The sequence below is a fragment of the Coregonus clupeaformis genome, chromosome 31 (assembly GCF_020615455.1).
Source record: "Coregonus clupeaformis isolate EN_2021a chromosome 31, ASM2061545v1, whole genome shotgun sequence".
Lineage (NCBI taxonomy): Eukaryota > Metazoa > Chordata > Actinopteri > Salmoniformes > Salmonidae > Coregonus > Coregonus clupeaformis.
This window is the reverse complement of record NC_059222.1, coordinates 30,197,597-30,212,475: the sequence shown is the minus strand read 5'-3', so window position 1 is coordinate 30,212,475 and position 14,879 is coordinate 30,197,597. Positions and strand designations below refer to the sequence as shown.

The 14,879-nt window shown below is 45.3% G+C and overlaps 1 protein-coding gene across 7 annotated transcripts in view; it reads right to left on the bottom strand.

Annotated features, from left to right (window-relative positions):
- Positions 1-14,879, bottom strand: part of abcc3 (ATP-binding cassette, sub-family C (CFTR/MRP), member 3) — a 67,039-nt gene that overhangs the window by 15,003 nt on the left and 37,157 nt on the right. Inside the window, exons 15-24 of one of the 7 annotated variants that reach the window (XM_041858730.2) lie at positions 14,660-14,726; positions 14,441-14,567; positions 14,090-14,266; positions 13,681-13,848; positions 13,138-13,321; positions 12,533-12,641; positions 11,149-11,305; positions 10,676-10,883; positions 9,968-10,278; positions 2,795-2,994 (exon numbers count right to left, since the gene is read on the bottom strand). In XM_041858730.2, coding sequence (XP_041714664.1) covers positions 2,795-2,994; positions 9,968-10,278; positions 10,676-10,883; positions 11,149-11,305; positions 12,533-12,641; positions 13,138-13,321; positions 13,681-13,848; positions 14,090-14,266; positions 14,441-14,567; positions 14,660-14,726 — 1,708 coding nt within the window. Of the gene's footprint in view, positions 1-2,790; positions 2,995-8,665; positions 8,980-9,967; positions 10,279-10,675; positions 10,884-11,148; positions 11,306-12,532; positions 12,642-13,137; positions 13,322-13,680; positions 13,849-14,089; positions 14,267-14,440; positions 14,568-14,659; positions 14,727-14,879 lie in introns of those variants that run through there. The other 6 variants (XM_041858729.2, XM_041858731.2, XM_041858733.2 and 3 more) reach the window with 6 other exon arrangements.

Below are 14,879 nucleotides of genomic sequence, written 5' to 3'. Positions count from 1 at the left end.
ACTAGCCCTGAGATGCGTGTCCTCAGCCCGGGACCACCAGTTCCGGCACCACGCACTAGGCCTTATGTGCGTCCTGTTGCTGCTCCCCGCACTAGCCCTGAGATGCGTGTCCTCAGCCCGGGACCACCAGTTCCGGCACCACGCACTAGGCCTTATGTGCGTCCCCAGGGTCCAGCATGCCCTGTTCCTTCTCCCCGCACTAGACCTGAGATGCGTGTCCTCAGCCCGGTACCTCCAGTTCCGGCACCACGCACCAGGCCTATAGGGCGTCTCGGCCGGCCAGAGTCTGCCGTCTGTCTAACGGCGCCTGAACTGCCCGTCTGCCCAACGCCGTCTGAACTGTCCGTCTGCCAAGCGCTGCAGGAACTGCCCGTCTGTCCTGAGCCTGCTAAGCCGCCCGTCTGCCATGAGCCTTCAGAGCCGTCCGCCAGACCGGAGACGCTACAGCCTTCCGCCAGACAGGAGCCGCTAGAGCCTTCCGCCAGACAGGATCAGCCAGAGCCTTCCGCCAGACCGGATCAGCCAAAGCCTTCCGCCAGACAGGAGCCGCTAGAGCCTTCCGCCAGACAGGATCAGCCAGAGCCTTCCGCCAGACAGGATCAGCCAGAGCCTTCCGCCAGACAGGATCAGCCAGAGCCTTCAGCCAGCCATGAGCAGCCAGATCCGTCAGCCAGCCATGAGCCGTCCAGCCAGGATCCGCCAGAGCCGTCCAGCCAGGATCCGCCAGAGCCGTCCAGCCAGGATCCGCCAGAGCCGTCCAGCCAGGATCCGCCAGAGCCGTCCCAGCCGGGATCCGCCAGAGCCGTCCAGCCAGGATCCGCCAGCCAGCCAGGATCCGCCAGAGCCAGCCAGCCAGGATCCGCCATTCAGTCCGGTGCTGCCCCTTAGTCCGGTGCTGCCCCTTAGCCCGGTGCTGCCCCTTATCCTGGTGCTGCTCCTTATCCTGGTGCTGCCCCTTATCCTGGTGCTGCCCCTTAGTCCGGTGCTGCCCCTTAGTCCGGTGCTGCCTCTTAGTCCGGTGCTGCCCCTTAATCCAGTGGGGTTAAGTTGGAGGGTGGTCATTTGGAGGAGGCTACGAAAGCGGGTAGTGACTATGGTGGGGTGGGGACCACGACCAGTGCCAGAGCCGCCACCGTGGACAGACGCCCACCCAGACCCTCCCCTAGACTTTATGCTGGTGCGCCCGGAGTTCGCACCTTAAGGGGGGGGTTATGTCACACCATGGCCTTAGTGATCTTTGTTTTAATTAATATTTTAGTTAGGTCAGGGTGTGACATGGTGAAGTATGTGTTTTGGTTTGTCTAGGGGTTTGTAGGTTTAATGGGGTAATGTCTTGTCTAGGTGTTTGTATGTTGATGGCTGCCTAGATTGGTTCTCAATTGGAGACAGCTGTGGTTTATTGTCTCTAATTGGGAGCCATATTTAAGGCAGCCATGGGCATCATGTGTTTGTGGGTAATTGTCTATGTTGAACGTTTGTTGCTTGTCTGTGCACTTACGTTATTTAGCTTCACGGTCGTTTGTTGTTTTGCAAGTTTTGGATAGTGTTCGGTTTCGTGTTTTCTCTCTTCCAAAATAAAGAGATGTATTTTGCACACGCTGCGCCTTGGTCCACATCTATGCTTGACGATCGTGACACAAAAAGCTTATTTCTCTCAAATTGTTTACATCCCTGTTAGTTAGAATTTCTCATTTGCCAAGATAATCCATCCACCTGGCATATCAAGAAGCTGATTAAACAGCATGAGCATTACACAGGTGTACCTTGTGCTGGGGACAATAAAAGGCCACTCTAAAATGTGCAGTTTTGTCACACAACACAATGCCACAGATGTCTCAAGTTGAGGGAGCGTACAATTGGCATGCTGACTGCAGGAATGTCCACTACAGCTGTTGCCAGAGAATTGAATGTTAATGTCTCTACCATAAACCGCCTCCAACATCGTTTTAGAGAATTTGGCAGTATGTCCAACCGGCCTCACAACAACAGACCACGTGTAACCACACCAGTCCAGGACCTCCACATCCGGCTTCTTCACCTGCGGGATCATCTGAGACCAGCCACACGGACAGCTGATGAAACTGAGGAGTATTTATCTCTGTAATAAAGCCCTTTTGTGGGGAAAAAACTCATTCTGATTGGCTGCGCCCCTGCCCAGTCAAGTGAAATCCATAGATTAGGGCCTAATGAATTTATTTCAATTGACTGATTTCCTTCTATGAACTGTAACTCAGTAAAATCGTTGAAATTGTTGCATGTTGTGTTTATATTTTTGTTCAGTGTACATTACCATGCAAATACATAGATTAGATACAGTATTTTGAGCACTTATTGTAAAGTGGGACACTCATGTCTTATGTACTTTGCGATGGAATGTGTAATTGTGCCTGTTGAGCATGCTTTCAACATGAGCACCAGTCAGTGGCTATGTTCCAATCCTCAAAATCCAATGGACAGACAAATACCGTACACTGAATGAATCCGTCATTTTGAAAAGAGAATCCTAGGGCCCTTGGGATCATTACCCAGAACCTTCAGATCAGTAGTAGCCAAAAAAGGGAGCGAGGAAAGGAAGCAAATGAAGACTTTTACATTGGAGTTATTTAGCAGACGCTCAAGGGCACATCGGCATATTTTCCACCTAGTCGGCTCGGGGATTCGAACCAGCGACCTTTCGGTTACTGACCCAATGCTCTTAAGGCTAGGCAACCTGCCGCCCCAAAGTCAATTGGAACACAGCCACTGTCTTCCAGAGTCCATAGTGAAAGTACAGTAACAGATAGACACCACCTACCTGTTGGACACTATACCAGGGTAGTAACTCTTTTGGTTCTCATCCACCTTCATATCACTCATTAGTACAAAGGCATTGTGTCTGCCATAGGCTCTGATAACACTAGAGCCAGTGACGGTCTCAGAGAAATGGGAGTATATAGGAGACCTGCTGACCGACTCCAGACGCTTTAACTGCCGAGACGTGGCCACATAAAATCTCTACAGCCGTGGGGAAGAGAGACAAACACAGCATTATATAGTAACTGAACACTGGGATACAAGCTGTAACAGTGAGCAACTAGGAAGCGCACACTGCAGTAACACTATAGTAAGGTCAGGGTTCACAAAACATCTGCAGAGTTCCTTTGATAGATTAATAGAGTAATAGATTCATTTGATAGTGATAGATATCATATTTAATATTCATATTTAGCTACCGTTTACATGAATTATCATAATGCCATTTCTTGAACTCTGCGGATGCTCTTTCCACCTGGCCCAAAAAGCATTCTACGAAATAAGGTATATTTAATTTGATTATCAAATCAATTTATAAATCATCCAGTACTAAACACATTTGATTAAAATTTAAAAATCAACACTTCAATTTCCATTAGTGCTCAAATGCCATCATAATATTGTAGTGTATGGTTTGGCTTTTAAATGTTAACACTGTAAAACATTATTAAGGTAAAACTCATACATGTAGAATAATTAAAGTCCCAGTGAGTAAGAAATTCCCCTTTTCAATGACACATGGAGAAGGTAAATAAAAGACCATGCAGATAAAAATCAAAAAGGAGAAGGAATATATGCAGATGTTAGATGATGGCAACCCAGTTTACAGCATTGAAGTTCCAGTTAGCAGGCATCTCACAGAAGCACATGTGAACACACAGAAACCCGCTTATATTCACCCTAAAGAACTACAGTTTCAAATGTATCACCGGCAGAAATATATAGAGCCCGACCAATATGTTTTTCTTGGTCCGATACCAATTCCGATTTATTAGGGGACAAAACTTAACAATATACAGTGGATTAAGTTTCTATAGCCAAGATACGCTGATAAGCTCCAGGGAGTTGGCATTGGCAATGGCTACAGCCTGCCATGAAGTAGACTAACACACACACACTGGGATTTTTCTGCCATTGAAATCCTTGGGCAGTGTTTTTTCAGGTCACCTAAATCCAAACAGTGAAATTCATTTTTGGGATGGAAAAATGCTTTCAGTGTAAACTTAAATGACAAAAACCAGATTAAAGGTATGTAGAAATAGACCTATATATTTTTTTATTATATAATCTTTGAGAACTAACAATTGTAAATTCCAAAACAATGAATTTAGTAGTATATCTAGAACACAGCAATTAGCCATGGCTAAATGCAAAGAATTGCGGAAAATTAGCTTTAAAACTGCAACATTTTCTCTCAGCTGTAAGGCATAATGTGTACAATTGCAGGAAATTGGCTTAAAAATGCAAAAATGTCTCTACACTGCCAAGATGGGGACCTCTAAAATGTTCTCTAAAATTCAGCCGCACCTGTGGGCCGACCGCGCACCTTGCCATGCCCACCACCTAAGCCCCTTTTCGATCCAGAAAAAACCCTGCACACACAAATCAAATTGTATTTGTCACATGCTTCGCAAACAACAGGTGTAGACTAACAGTGAAATGCTTACTTACGGGTCCTTTTCCAACAATGCAGAGTTAAAGATAAAGATAAAAAATATACAGTACCAGTCAAAAGTTTGGACACACCTACTCATGCCAGGGTTTTTCTTTCTTCATTTTTTACAATTTTCTACATTGTAGAATACTAGTGAAGACATCAAAACTATGAAATAACACATATGGAATCATGTAGTAACCAAGAAAGTGTTCAACAAATCAAAATATATTTTATATTTGAGATTCTTCAAATAGCCACCCTTTGCCTTGATGACAGCTTTACACACTCTTGGCATTCTCTTAACCAGCTTCACCTAGAATGCTTTTCCAACAGTCTTGAAGGAGTTCCCACATATGCTGAGCACTTGATGGCTGCTTTTCCTTCACTCTGCGGTCCGACTCATCCCAAACCATCTCAATTGGGTTGAGGTCGGGGGATTGTGGAGGCCAGGTCATCTGATGCAGCACTCCATCATTCTCCTTCTTGGTCAAATAGCCCTTACACAGCCTGGAGGTGTGTTGGTTCATTGTCCTGTTGAAAATCAAATGATAGTCCCACTAAGCCCAAACCAGATGGGATGGCGTATCGCTGTAGAACGCTGTGGTAGCCATGCTGGTTAAGTGTGCCTTGAATTCAAAAAAATATATATCACAGACAGTGTCACCAGCAAAGCACCCCCACACCATAACACCTCCTCCTCCATGCTTTACGGTGGGAACTACACATACGGAGAGCATCTGTTCACCCACACCACGTCTCACAAAGACACGGCGGTTGGAATAAACAATCTCCAATTTGGACTCCAGACCAAAGGACAAATGTCCATTGCTCGTGTTTCTTGGCCCAAGCAAGTCTCTTCTTCATATTGGTGTCCTTTAGTAGTGGTTTCTTTGTAGCAATTCGACCATGAAGGCCTGATTCACACTGTCTCCTCTGAACAGTTGATATTGAGATGTGTCTGTGACTTGAACTCTGTGAAGCATTTATTTGGGCTGCAATTTCTGAGGCTGGTAACTCTAATTAACTTATCCTCTGCAGCAGAGGTAACTCTGGGTCTTCCATTCCTGTGGCGGTCCTCATGAGAGCCAGTTTCATCATTGCGCTTGATGGTTTTTGCGACTGCATTTGAAGAAACTTTCAAAGTTCTTGAAATGTTCTGTATTGACTGACCATCATGTCTTAAAGTAATAATGGACTGCCATTTCTCTTTGCTTATTTGAGCTGTTCTTGACATAATATGGACTTGGTGTTTTACCAAATAGGGCTATCTTCTGTATACCCCCCCCTACCTTGTCACAACAAAACTGATTGGCTCAAACGCATTAAGGAAAGAAATTCCACAAATTAACTTTTAAGAAGGCACACCTGTTAATTGAAATGCATTCCAGGTGACTACTTCATGAAGCTGGTTGAGAGAATGCCAAGAGTGTGCAAAGCTGTCATCAAGGCAAAGGGTAGCTATTTCAAGAATCTCAAATATAAAATATATTTTGATTTGTTTAACACTTTTTTGGTTACTACATGTGTTATTTCATAGTTTTGATGTCTTCTCTATTATTCTACAATGTAAAAAATAGTACAAATAAAGAAAAACCCTTGAATGAGTAGGTGTGTCCAAACTTTTGACTGGTAGTGTGTATATATATAATAAATAGTGACACGAGAATATAATACACAGTGAAAAACTAATAACAATAATGAGTCAAAATAACATGGCTATATAAAGGGAGTATCAGTACGTAGCTATGTACATATACAGTGGGGAGAACAAGTATTTGATACACTGCCGATTTAGCAGGTTTTCCTACTTACAAAGCATGTAGAGGTCTGTACATTTTATCATAGGTACACTTCAACTGTGAGAGACGGAATCTAAAACAAAAATCCAGAAAATCACATTGTATGATTTTTAAGTAATTAATTTGCATTTTATTGCATGACATAAGTATTTGAGCACCTACCAACCAGTAAGAATTCCAGCTCTCACAGACCTGTTAGTTTTTCTTTAAGAAGCCCTCCTGTTCTCCACTCATTACCTGTATTAACTCCACCTGTTTGAACTCGTTACCTGTATAAAAGACACCTGTCCACACACTCAATCAAACAGACTCCAACCTCTCCACAATGGCCAAGACCAGAGAGCTGTGTAAGGACATCAGGGATCAAATTGTAGACCTGCACAAGGCTGGGATGGGCTACAGGACAATAGGCAAGCAGCTTGGTGAGAAGGCAACAACTGTTGGCGCAATTATTAGAAAATGGAAGAGGCTCAAGATGACGGTCAATCACCCTCGGTCTGGGGCTCCATGCAAGATCTCACCTCGTGGGGCATCAATGATCATGAGGAAGGTGAGGGAGCAGCCCAGAACTACACGGCAGGACCTGGTCAATGACCTGAAGAGAGCTGGGACCACAGTCTCAAAGAAAACCATTAGTAACACACTACGCCATCATGGATTAAAATCCTGCAGTGCACGCAAGGTCCCCCTTCTCAAGCCAGCGCATGTCCAGGCCCGTCTGAAGTTTGCCAATGACCATCTGGATGATCCAGAGGAGGAATGGGAGAAGGTCATGTGGTCTGATGAGACAAAAATTGAGCTTTTTGGTCTAAACTCCACTCGCCGTGTTTGGAGGAAGAAGAGGGATGAGTACAACCCCAAGAACACCATCCCAACCGTGAAGCATGGAGGTGGAAACATCATTCTTTCATTCTTCTTTTCTGCAAAGGGGACAGGACATTTTCTGGATTTTTGTTTTAGATTCTGTCTCTCACAGTTGAAGTGTACCTATGATAAAAAAATTACAGACCTCTACATGCTTTGTAAGTAGGAAAACCTGCAAAATCGGCAGTGTATCAAATACTTGTTCTCCCCACTGTATCTGCCGATATACTGTTTTACAGCGATCCAAAAGAGCCATTGTCCAATAACTATGCTTCAAATGTTGATTTCATATATCGTGACAAGAATGTATACAAATATTCTCATTCTGAGAATGGCCGCAAGTGTTCAGAAAAGCATGAGATTCCCATTATTTTATCCTATTTACTGAATATCGGTTAATGTTTGAATTATCATCTGATACCAATATAGCGGTAAAAGGCCAATATCGGCCGATAATATTGTTGAACTGATATATCAATCGGGCTCTAGAAATATATCAGTTTTCCAACTTCAGGAAACTGCTAGGTACTGTACAATCGTTAAAGGAAATTGCCAAGCACAAAACCAAGCACAAGCCCCAATAGCCCTCAGCGAAACATCCAAACCCAGATACTACAAACTACACAATTTTCTAGTCAGGATCATGTCATCTCTTTAGATCTTTTCAATCAATCTGATCGGAAGGGTGAAAGGAGGTGATTGCTTGGAGCCAGGACATGGTGCATTTCAAACTGATCAAAATCAGATCAAGACCAGTCATGTCAATTGATCATTATCATTAACCAGCAATCTGAAGCAGCCTTGTGGCTCCTATCAAATGTCGTAATTTTGTGGCTCAAATCTCCAGACACACACAAAAGAAAACACATTACAAAGCCATAGGAACCTTAATGAGCCAAACCATCTTAGCGTGTTAGTAGTAGATAAAATGATTGCCAAACCGTTATTCAAAACAAATGGATGCTAAATGGATGTTGGATGATTTGAAGTTTAACTGATTAGGATGAGTTATAAACAGCAGAATGAACATTCTGTAACCATGATGACACGATAATACCTATTCCTATTCCCCCACACACACACACACACTACAGTATTCACTACAGATACCGAACAGCTGCTCACCATCTACCCCCAGGTTGTTTACCTGCACTGATTCAGTCAAATTCAAAATTCAGTGCATCAAATTATCATAGTGAAGCCAAGTCAATAGAATATCAACAATAGTGTTTCTAATGACATTTGCTGAAGTTCCAGATCCATATACCTTGGGGTGGTGTTTAGTAGAACAGCCGTTCCACACAAACCAAACAACTAGAGATTGGAGCCTTAGCCTACAGACTGAACCTCCACTCACTAGTCTTCTACTGTATCTACCCACCAACCAAACCACACTGCCACTACAACACTAAGACAACTAGACAATGAGAATGATGGTCACATCTACCACAGCAAACTGCACACACAACAACAGCAATCTACCAGCCACACACACACAACACACTCTCAGTCACGCTGTATTAGAGTTATTAATGAGTTGTGTCCTATTTACCTGGACCCACCAATAGAACACCATTAACGGCACTATGACTAGAAGGAACAGAGGGGTGAGGGCAGAGCATACGATCAGCACATTCACTGTGTACCAGAAAGTGCGCATCCATATATCAATATTGTCTGGGATGTGCGAGTCTATAATATCCACGTCTTTGCTGAAGCGGTTTAGGACGCGCCCCGTGGGGGTGCTCTCGAAGAAGCCCTGGGGTGCCCTCAGCACCCTCTGGAGCATGTAGAGGTGCATGAGTTTGGCTGCCCGCAGCATGCTGTAGGCCTTGGACAGCAGACAGTTGGCCAGCAACAGCACACCTGGGAGAGGGGGAGGGGCACAGGTGACAACCACACTACTGTTAAATGGATCTCTATCTCTCTCTCTCTCTCCCTCCCTCCCTCCCTCCCTCCCTCCCGCCCACTGGTATAGAAGCCTTTGGCATTATAGAGTAAATTGGCACAAAATGACCCTAATATTCACATCCTGGGTCAAACGCTAAAGGCACTGCATGGAAACCCTGAATACCAATACCCTGTAGAGTTGGACAAGAAACAAAAGAACCTCAAACTCTCTAATGTGCGGCTGGATAACTGTAGCATCATCCTACTTGCCTTTCCATTCATTCACTGCTAGAGGGCAGCAGCACACCAGAGTTCTCATGTTTCCTGTAAGCACAAATCTAAAACCCTCGCCTTTAGATCAGGTCTGGGGGCAACTTCATCCTACGCCACTCTAGTCTAAATCAATGTTCTCCAGCTACACTACATTCTCCAGTGTGTCCCTGAGAAGGATGTTGGGTTGTAAAGAACACACAGTAGTGTTCTGAGCTCTCAGCTTGACCGCCTCAGAGGGCCAGAGTCAACAAACACAACTCAGCTCAGCTGAACTGAAGCCTCCTTCACTACTGTGTGTACACAGCACCGGCTGTGGGTGAACCAACCCTGCTGTGTGTGTGTGTGTGTGTGTGTGGAGGGGGGGGTTGGGGGGGGCAGGGCAGGAAGTGCTATAGGGCCGCTGAGAGGGAGAGAGAGGAAGTTAATGCATGGTTAGGGGAGAGGAGAGGAGACAGGGAGGAGGAGGAGAGCAAATGCTCAACGGATAACAGGAACACAAAAAGCTGCAGAGAAACAGAAAGCCAAAGGTCACAGAAACTGCTCCAACAATCAGGGTGCTGCATGCTGCATTCAGGAGCATAAGCAACCCACTTTGGCACAAATTGAAATGAACGGTATTACTTGACACCATAAACTCCTGCCCTAGAGAGTAGAGCAACCAACCATTAGCTCTTCAGAACAGAACCAATACCTGGACAAAGACGTATATGAAAGCCAGCGGGGCTATGACCACAGCGAAGATGGGGGTGCTGGCCACTATGACTATCATGGTGGAGAGAGAGGAGAAGAACGTCCCGAGGAACATGAGAACGGTGGAGGGCAGTGCCTCGTCGATGACGTAGATGTCCTTAGAGAAGCGGTTGATGACCCTGCCTATGGGGGTGGTGTCAAAGAAAGACTGGGGGGTGTGAAACTTGTTGTCTAGGAGGGCATAGTGGAGCTTCCTGGCTGCTCCGATGTTCCCCATGGCCAGGGTGAAGGAGGAGACCATGACCAGTAGCCCTGAAATGGAGGGAGGAGGAAGAGAGGGAGGGAGCGGGGAGATGAGGGTTGAGGAGACAGTGGGTTCTATATGTGTCCCCTCTCCTGAATGTTGAGACCCTTTTCAATACAATTCAAATCAAGCTCCCAGTGTTACTGAAAAGGACCTGAGGTGTTGAGGCCAAGGTCCTCACACAAAACCAACCACTCATAGTTAGCTTCATACAGTAATAAAGTAAAACATACAATGTTCATATACACAGCAAAACCTACAACAACAAAACCTCTCTTTGGCACAAATGACCCAAACACCACAGACAAATTGTATTATTGAATATTGAACTGTAAAGGTACTTTCAGTCATCTTAAGGTGGATAGGTATCCTTATCCTAAGGTAATGAACAGCAGGTCTCCTCACCTTGTGCCATGCCCAAAGCAGCATACACCCCCACCCTCATACTGACATTCTCCTGGGTCACGTTCTGAGCTGCGTCATTGGTCCACTGGCTCAGCCAGACATTGGCTCCAATGGCGGCAGCACTCTGGCAGCCATACAGGAAACAGATGAAGAGGGACAGCAGAGGCCCTACTGCCTTGGCATACTCCCAGAACACCTTGATCTTCACCTGAGGACAGGGAGGAGAGGGAGGTTAGAGGTCAGGGGTTAGAGATCAGAGTCTCTACAGCTTTGGAATACTCCCAGAACCCCTTAATCTTCACCTGAAGAGAGGGAGGAGACAGAGGTTAAAGGTCAGGAGTAAGAGGTTAGACGTCAGAGACCGTACTGTCTCGGAATACACCCAGAACAACTTCACCTGGGGGTAGGAGAGAGTAGAAGTCTACATCTTCAATCAAATTGACTAAACTATGTATCCCAATAGCTCTACTCACCCTGCCTGTCTCAGCGGTCTCTGCCTGGATGAGTTTCTCCACCTTCGGTAGTTTCTTCTCTGGGTCAGACTCAGCATGCTTCCTCTCGCTGCACAGACGCTTCCGGACAGACCTGCTCTTCGGGTTCTCCAGGTCCCCTGAGATGATGCTGATCTGCCTGCAGGGAGGGAGGAAGTGATTGATCGGTCAATCAATCGTTGTGTATATCATACTTTTCAAAAATACATTAGTCCAAAGCCCCATAAAATATGGCATTTATCTATTAAAGAGGGGGTAAAACATACCTTAGTCCCTTCAGAATTTTGCGACTCTGAGATCGCAGAATCTTTTGCAAAATCAACAATCCCTTCATATTAAGCGAGGGCTTGCAATTTTAAACAAACACTGCATTTTTACCAAATAAAATGGTTCAATCAAACAACACTTTAACAAACTTTTCCCCTGTCAGCTTGGGTGACCACATGTCCCGGATTGTGTGGGACAGTACTGCATTTTGGCCCTTTGTACCGCAACCAAACAATCATGTTCTGCATTTTATCAACAAATTAAAACACCACTAATTTACAAAAAAAGGTTGATTTGGCCTTTATTTTATTCAGACTTCCCATTCATTTGATGAGAATTGACATTCCAACCTCTCACTTTTGCAGTCACATTGTGCTTATGACAAGATATATACCATAAGGATGTGGTGGTGGTGATGTTAAACACACTCCAATCTGTGTTGAGATCTGATATTCTGCGCAGTGCAAGACGAGACGCCAATGTCATATTGTCAACCAATCACATTTGTCAAATCTTTTCAGGCTAAATTCCAGCTGAACTTGGAGAGGACAGTTATAACAACTTACAAAAAGTGTGCTTCTAACAAAGAGCTACAAAATAAGTAAATAGCTGTATTAGACAGAAAGATATAAGTTAACTTGTGAGGCTCTCCATGCTCATTAGTTGCTCATTCAACATATTTGCCGCTACTTCACTCAATCCCATTTTAAAAGTCTCCCTTCCTAATTGTTGTACATTCCCTGAGACCAACCAGAAACCTTTCCTTGGCCAAATATTCCCCGATTTTCATAACAACCACACGTGGTCTATCGTTTCTGCATCACCACATTATGCGCGAGGCAAACGAGGTGTGCTTCAATTCACTCGCTTGGTGCAGCGGGAGGGGGATTTTTGCCCGGGGGAGGTGCCCCCGTTGACCCGCATTTGGGTATTTTAAATGACCCTACTGACACATTTTATAAAAACATCGCAAATTGGCATGCAAAATGTCCGAATTGCCGCAACAAAATCAAGCATTTTGGCCCGCAACTATCACAAAAAAACACATAAGTATCCTGGAGGGACTGCCTTATGAACTGTTACAGAGACTTATAAGTACCTTATGAACTGTCTCTTTGCCTCATTGACCACTGGTTCATTGTCCACCATGTCTGTATGGTTGCTAAGGGCGTCGTCAGGGAAGTCTTCTTCTTCGTCAATCAAAGCCTCTGTGGGTGTTGAGTCACAGTGTTACCGTGGTAATTATGGAGCAGGTGTACACACTCCTAGAGATGTAGGGCATACTGGGTATGTAGGGTTTTGTTCCAACCCTACTCTAACAAACCTGAATCAGCTAATCAGCCAGTAGCTTGCACACCCAGTAGCCTTCAAGGACACATGTTGGCAGGCACTGGTGTAGGGGGATTAGTGGAACCCCAAGGGCATTAACATCAATAGTATCTGCCCTTCTGCTTTAGCCCTCAAATTCAAATCTGGACCTCGAAGCCAGTTCCACTGCTTTTGTTCATTCTTCCCCTCTAATCAGGGACCAATTTAAACCTGGGACCCCTTACAGAACACTGGGGGGGTGTATGTGGTTTTTCTGTAAGGGACACCAAGTGGGTGCAATTAATTAGCAGGAAGTGGAACAGAAAACCAGCAGTGCTACGGACCTCGTAGGGTAAGATTTAAATACCCCTGTGCTATACTAGCAGGTAGTTCTACCTGTTGCCTCGTCCTCCTCGATGATGTCCTCCAGGGAATAGTTCCTGAGGAACTCAGCGAATGCTCCGTTCTGTTTGAGCAGCTCCTGGTACGAGCCCATCTCTGACACCCTGCCCTCCACCATCACCACTATGTTATCCACCTGCGGCAGGAAGCTGATGCCGTGCGTCACCAGGATACGTGTCTTGAGGGAAACGAAAAGAGGATCTGTCATGAAGGCTGGGAATTGCCAGGGATCTCACAATACTTTATTATCACGATACTTAGGTGCCGATATGTATTGTGATTCTATACGTTTCACTATTCTATATGTATTGCAAATAGATACTGCGATTTTATTGCAATTCGATGTTCTAAAATAACTGCTTCTGGGTTAAGCGGGCATTGTGTCAAGAAGCAGTGCGGCTCTCGACTTTTTCCCCCATCCCTTACTGTCATGTTAGTTCACTTATTCTTAGTGTATTTCTCTCTGCTATCACTCAGAATGTGTCTCTCTTCTTCTGTAGTGTATGGAGAACAGAGCAGAGTGACTACTCTCCTCACCTTGCCCTGCAGTGCCCCCTCTGGGCCAATGACGTGGTCGAAGATGTGTTTGGCCACGTGGGCGTCCACGGCAGAGAGAGGGTCGTCCAGCAAGTAGACATCGGCCTCGTTGTACAGAGCTCTGGCCAGACTCACCCTCTGTCTCTGACCACCCGATAGGTTGATACCCTGAGAGAGAGAGAATGGGGACAGAGAGGGGGGGGGGGGGGAGAGAGAGAGAGAGAGAGGGGGAGAGAGATCAATGGAAGCATTCTACAGACACAAGCAAATCACTGATCTCAAAAGAAGTTGCTTTGTTTGAGACTCGAAGACTCATCTTAGCTCCTAGAGCTGATACCTTTAGTTGTGGGCTAACATGACCGTTAGCCTCAAAAAACAACCCAGGTTAGATTCTATTCCATCTCCCTACCTTCTCTCCGATCTCGGTCAGGTCTCCTCCAGGTAGTACTTCCAGGTCCGGGGTCAAGGCGCAGGCCTCCAGACAACAGTGGTACTTCTGCTCGTTGTAGGCTTTGCCAAATAGGATGTTGTCTCTCAGAGTGGCATTCTGGATCCAGGCTTGCTGGGGGACGTAGGCCACCGAACCCTGAAACGAGAGAAGGAGGGAGAGAACTCAGTACAGCTGAAAACTACAACTAGACCCAAACAATCAATCAATAAAGCAATCGACCCACTAATCAATTACTCAATCAAGCAAATGACCCACTAATCAATCAATCAATCAACCTTCAGTTAGCATAATTGAATTCAGTGGAAATACCCGTATGGAGATGTCTCCCTCCATTTTCTCCATCTCTCCCAGTAGAGCTGACACCAGAGAAGACTTTCCACAGCCTACATGTCCTACCACAGCTAGCAGTGAGCCCTGGGGCACCATCAGGTTTATACTGGGACACACACACACACACACACATACAGTCAGTGCATTCTTTCCCTTGAATAGTTATTGTCCTTTGCATGATGCAACTTGCCAACTTACTTGTGTAGAGCAGGATGATCTTGTTTTGCCCAGGTGAACGTCCCATTGACAACAGTCACTGAGCTATCTGAAGGGGAGAATGCAGTGCACTTACAAAAACAGGAACCATGACACAGCATTACCAAACTGGTAAGTCAAAATCACTCAGCGACACAAACTGGCTCAGAGCCAAAAACAGAGGGAGTTACAAAAGGAAAAGCGATGACTGTGGAATCCAGCC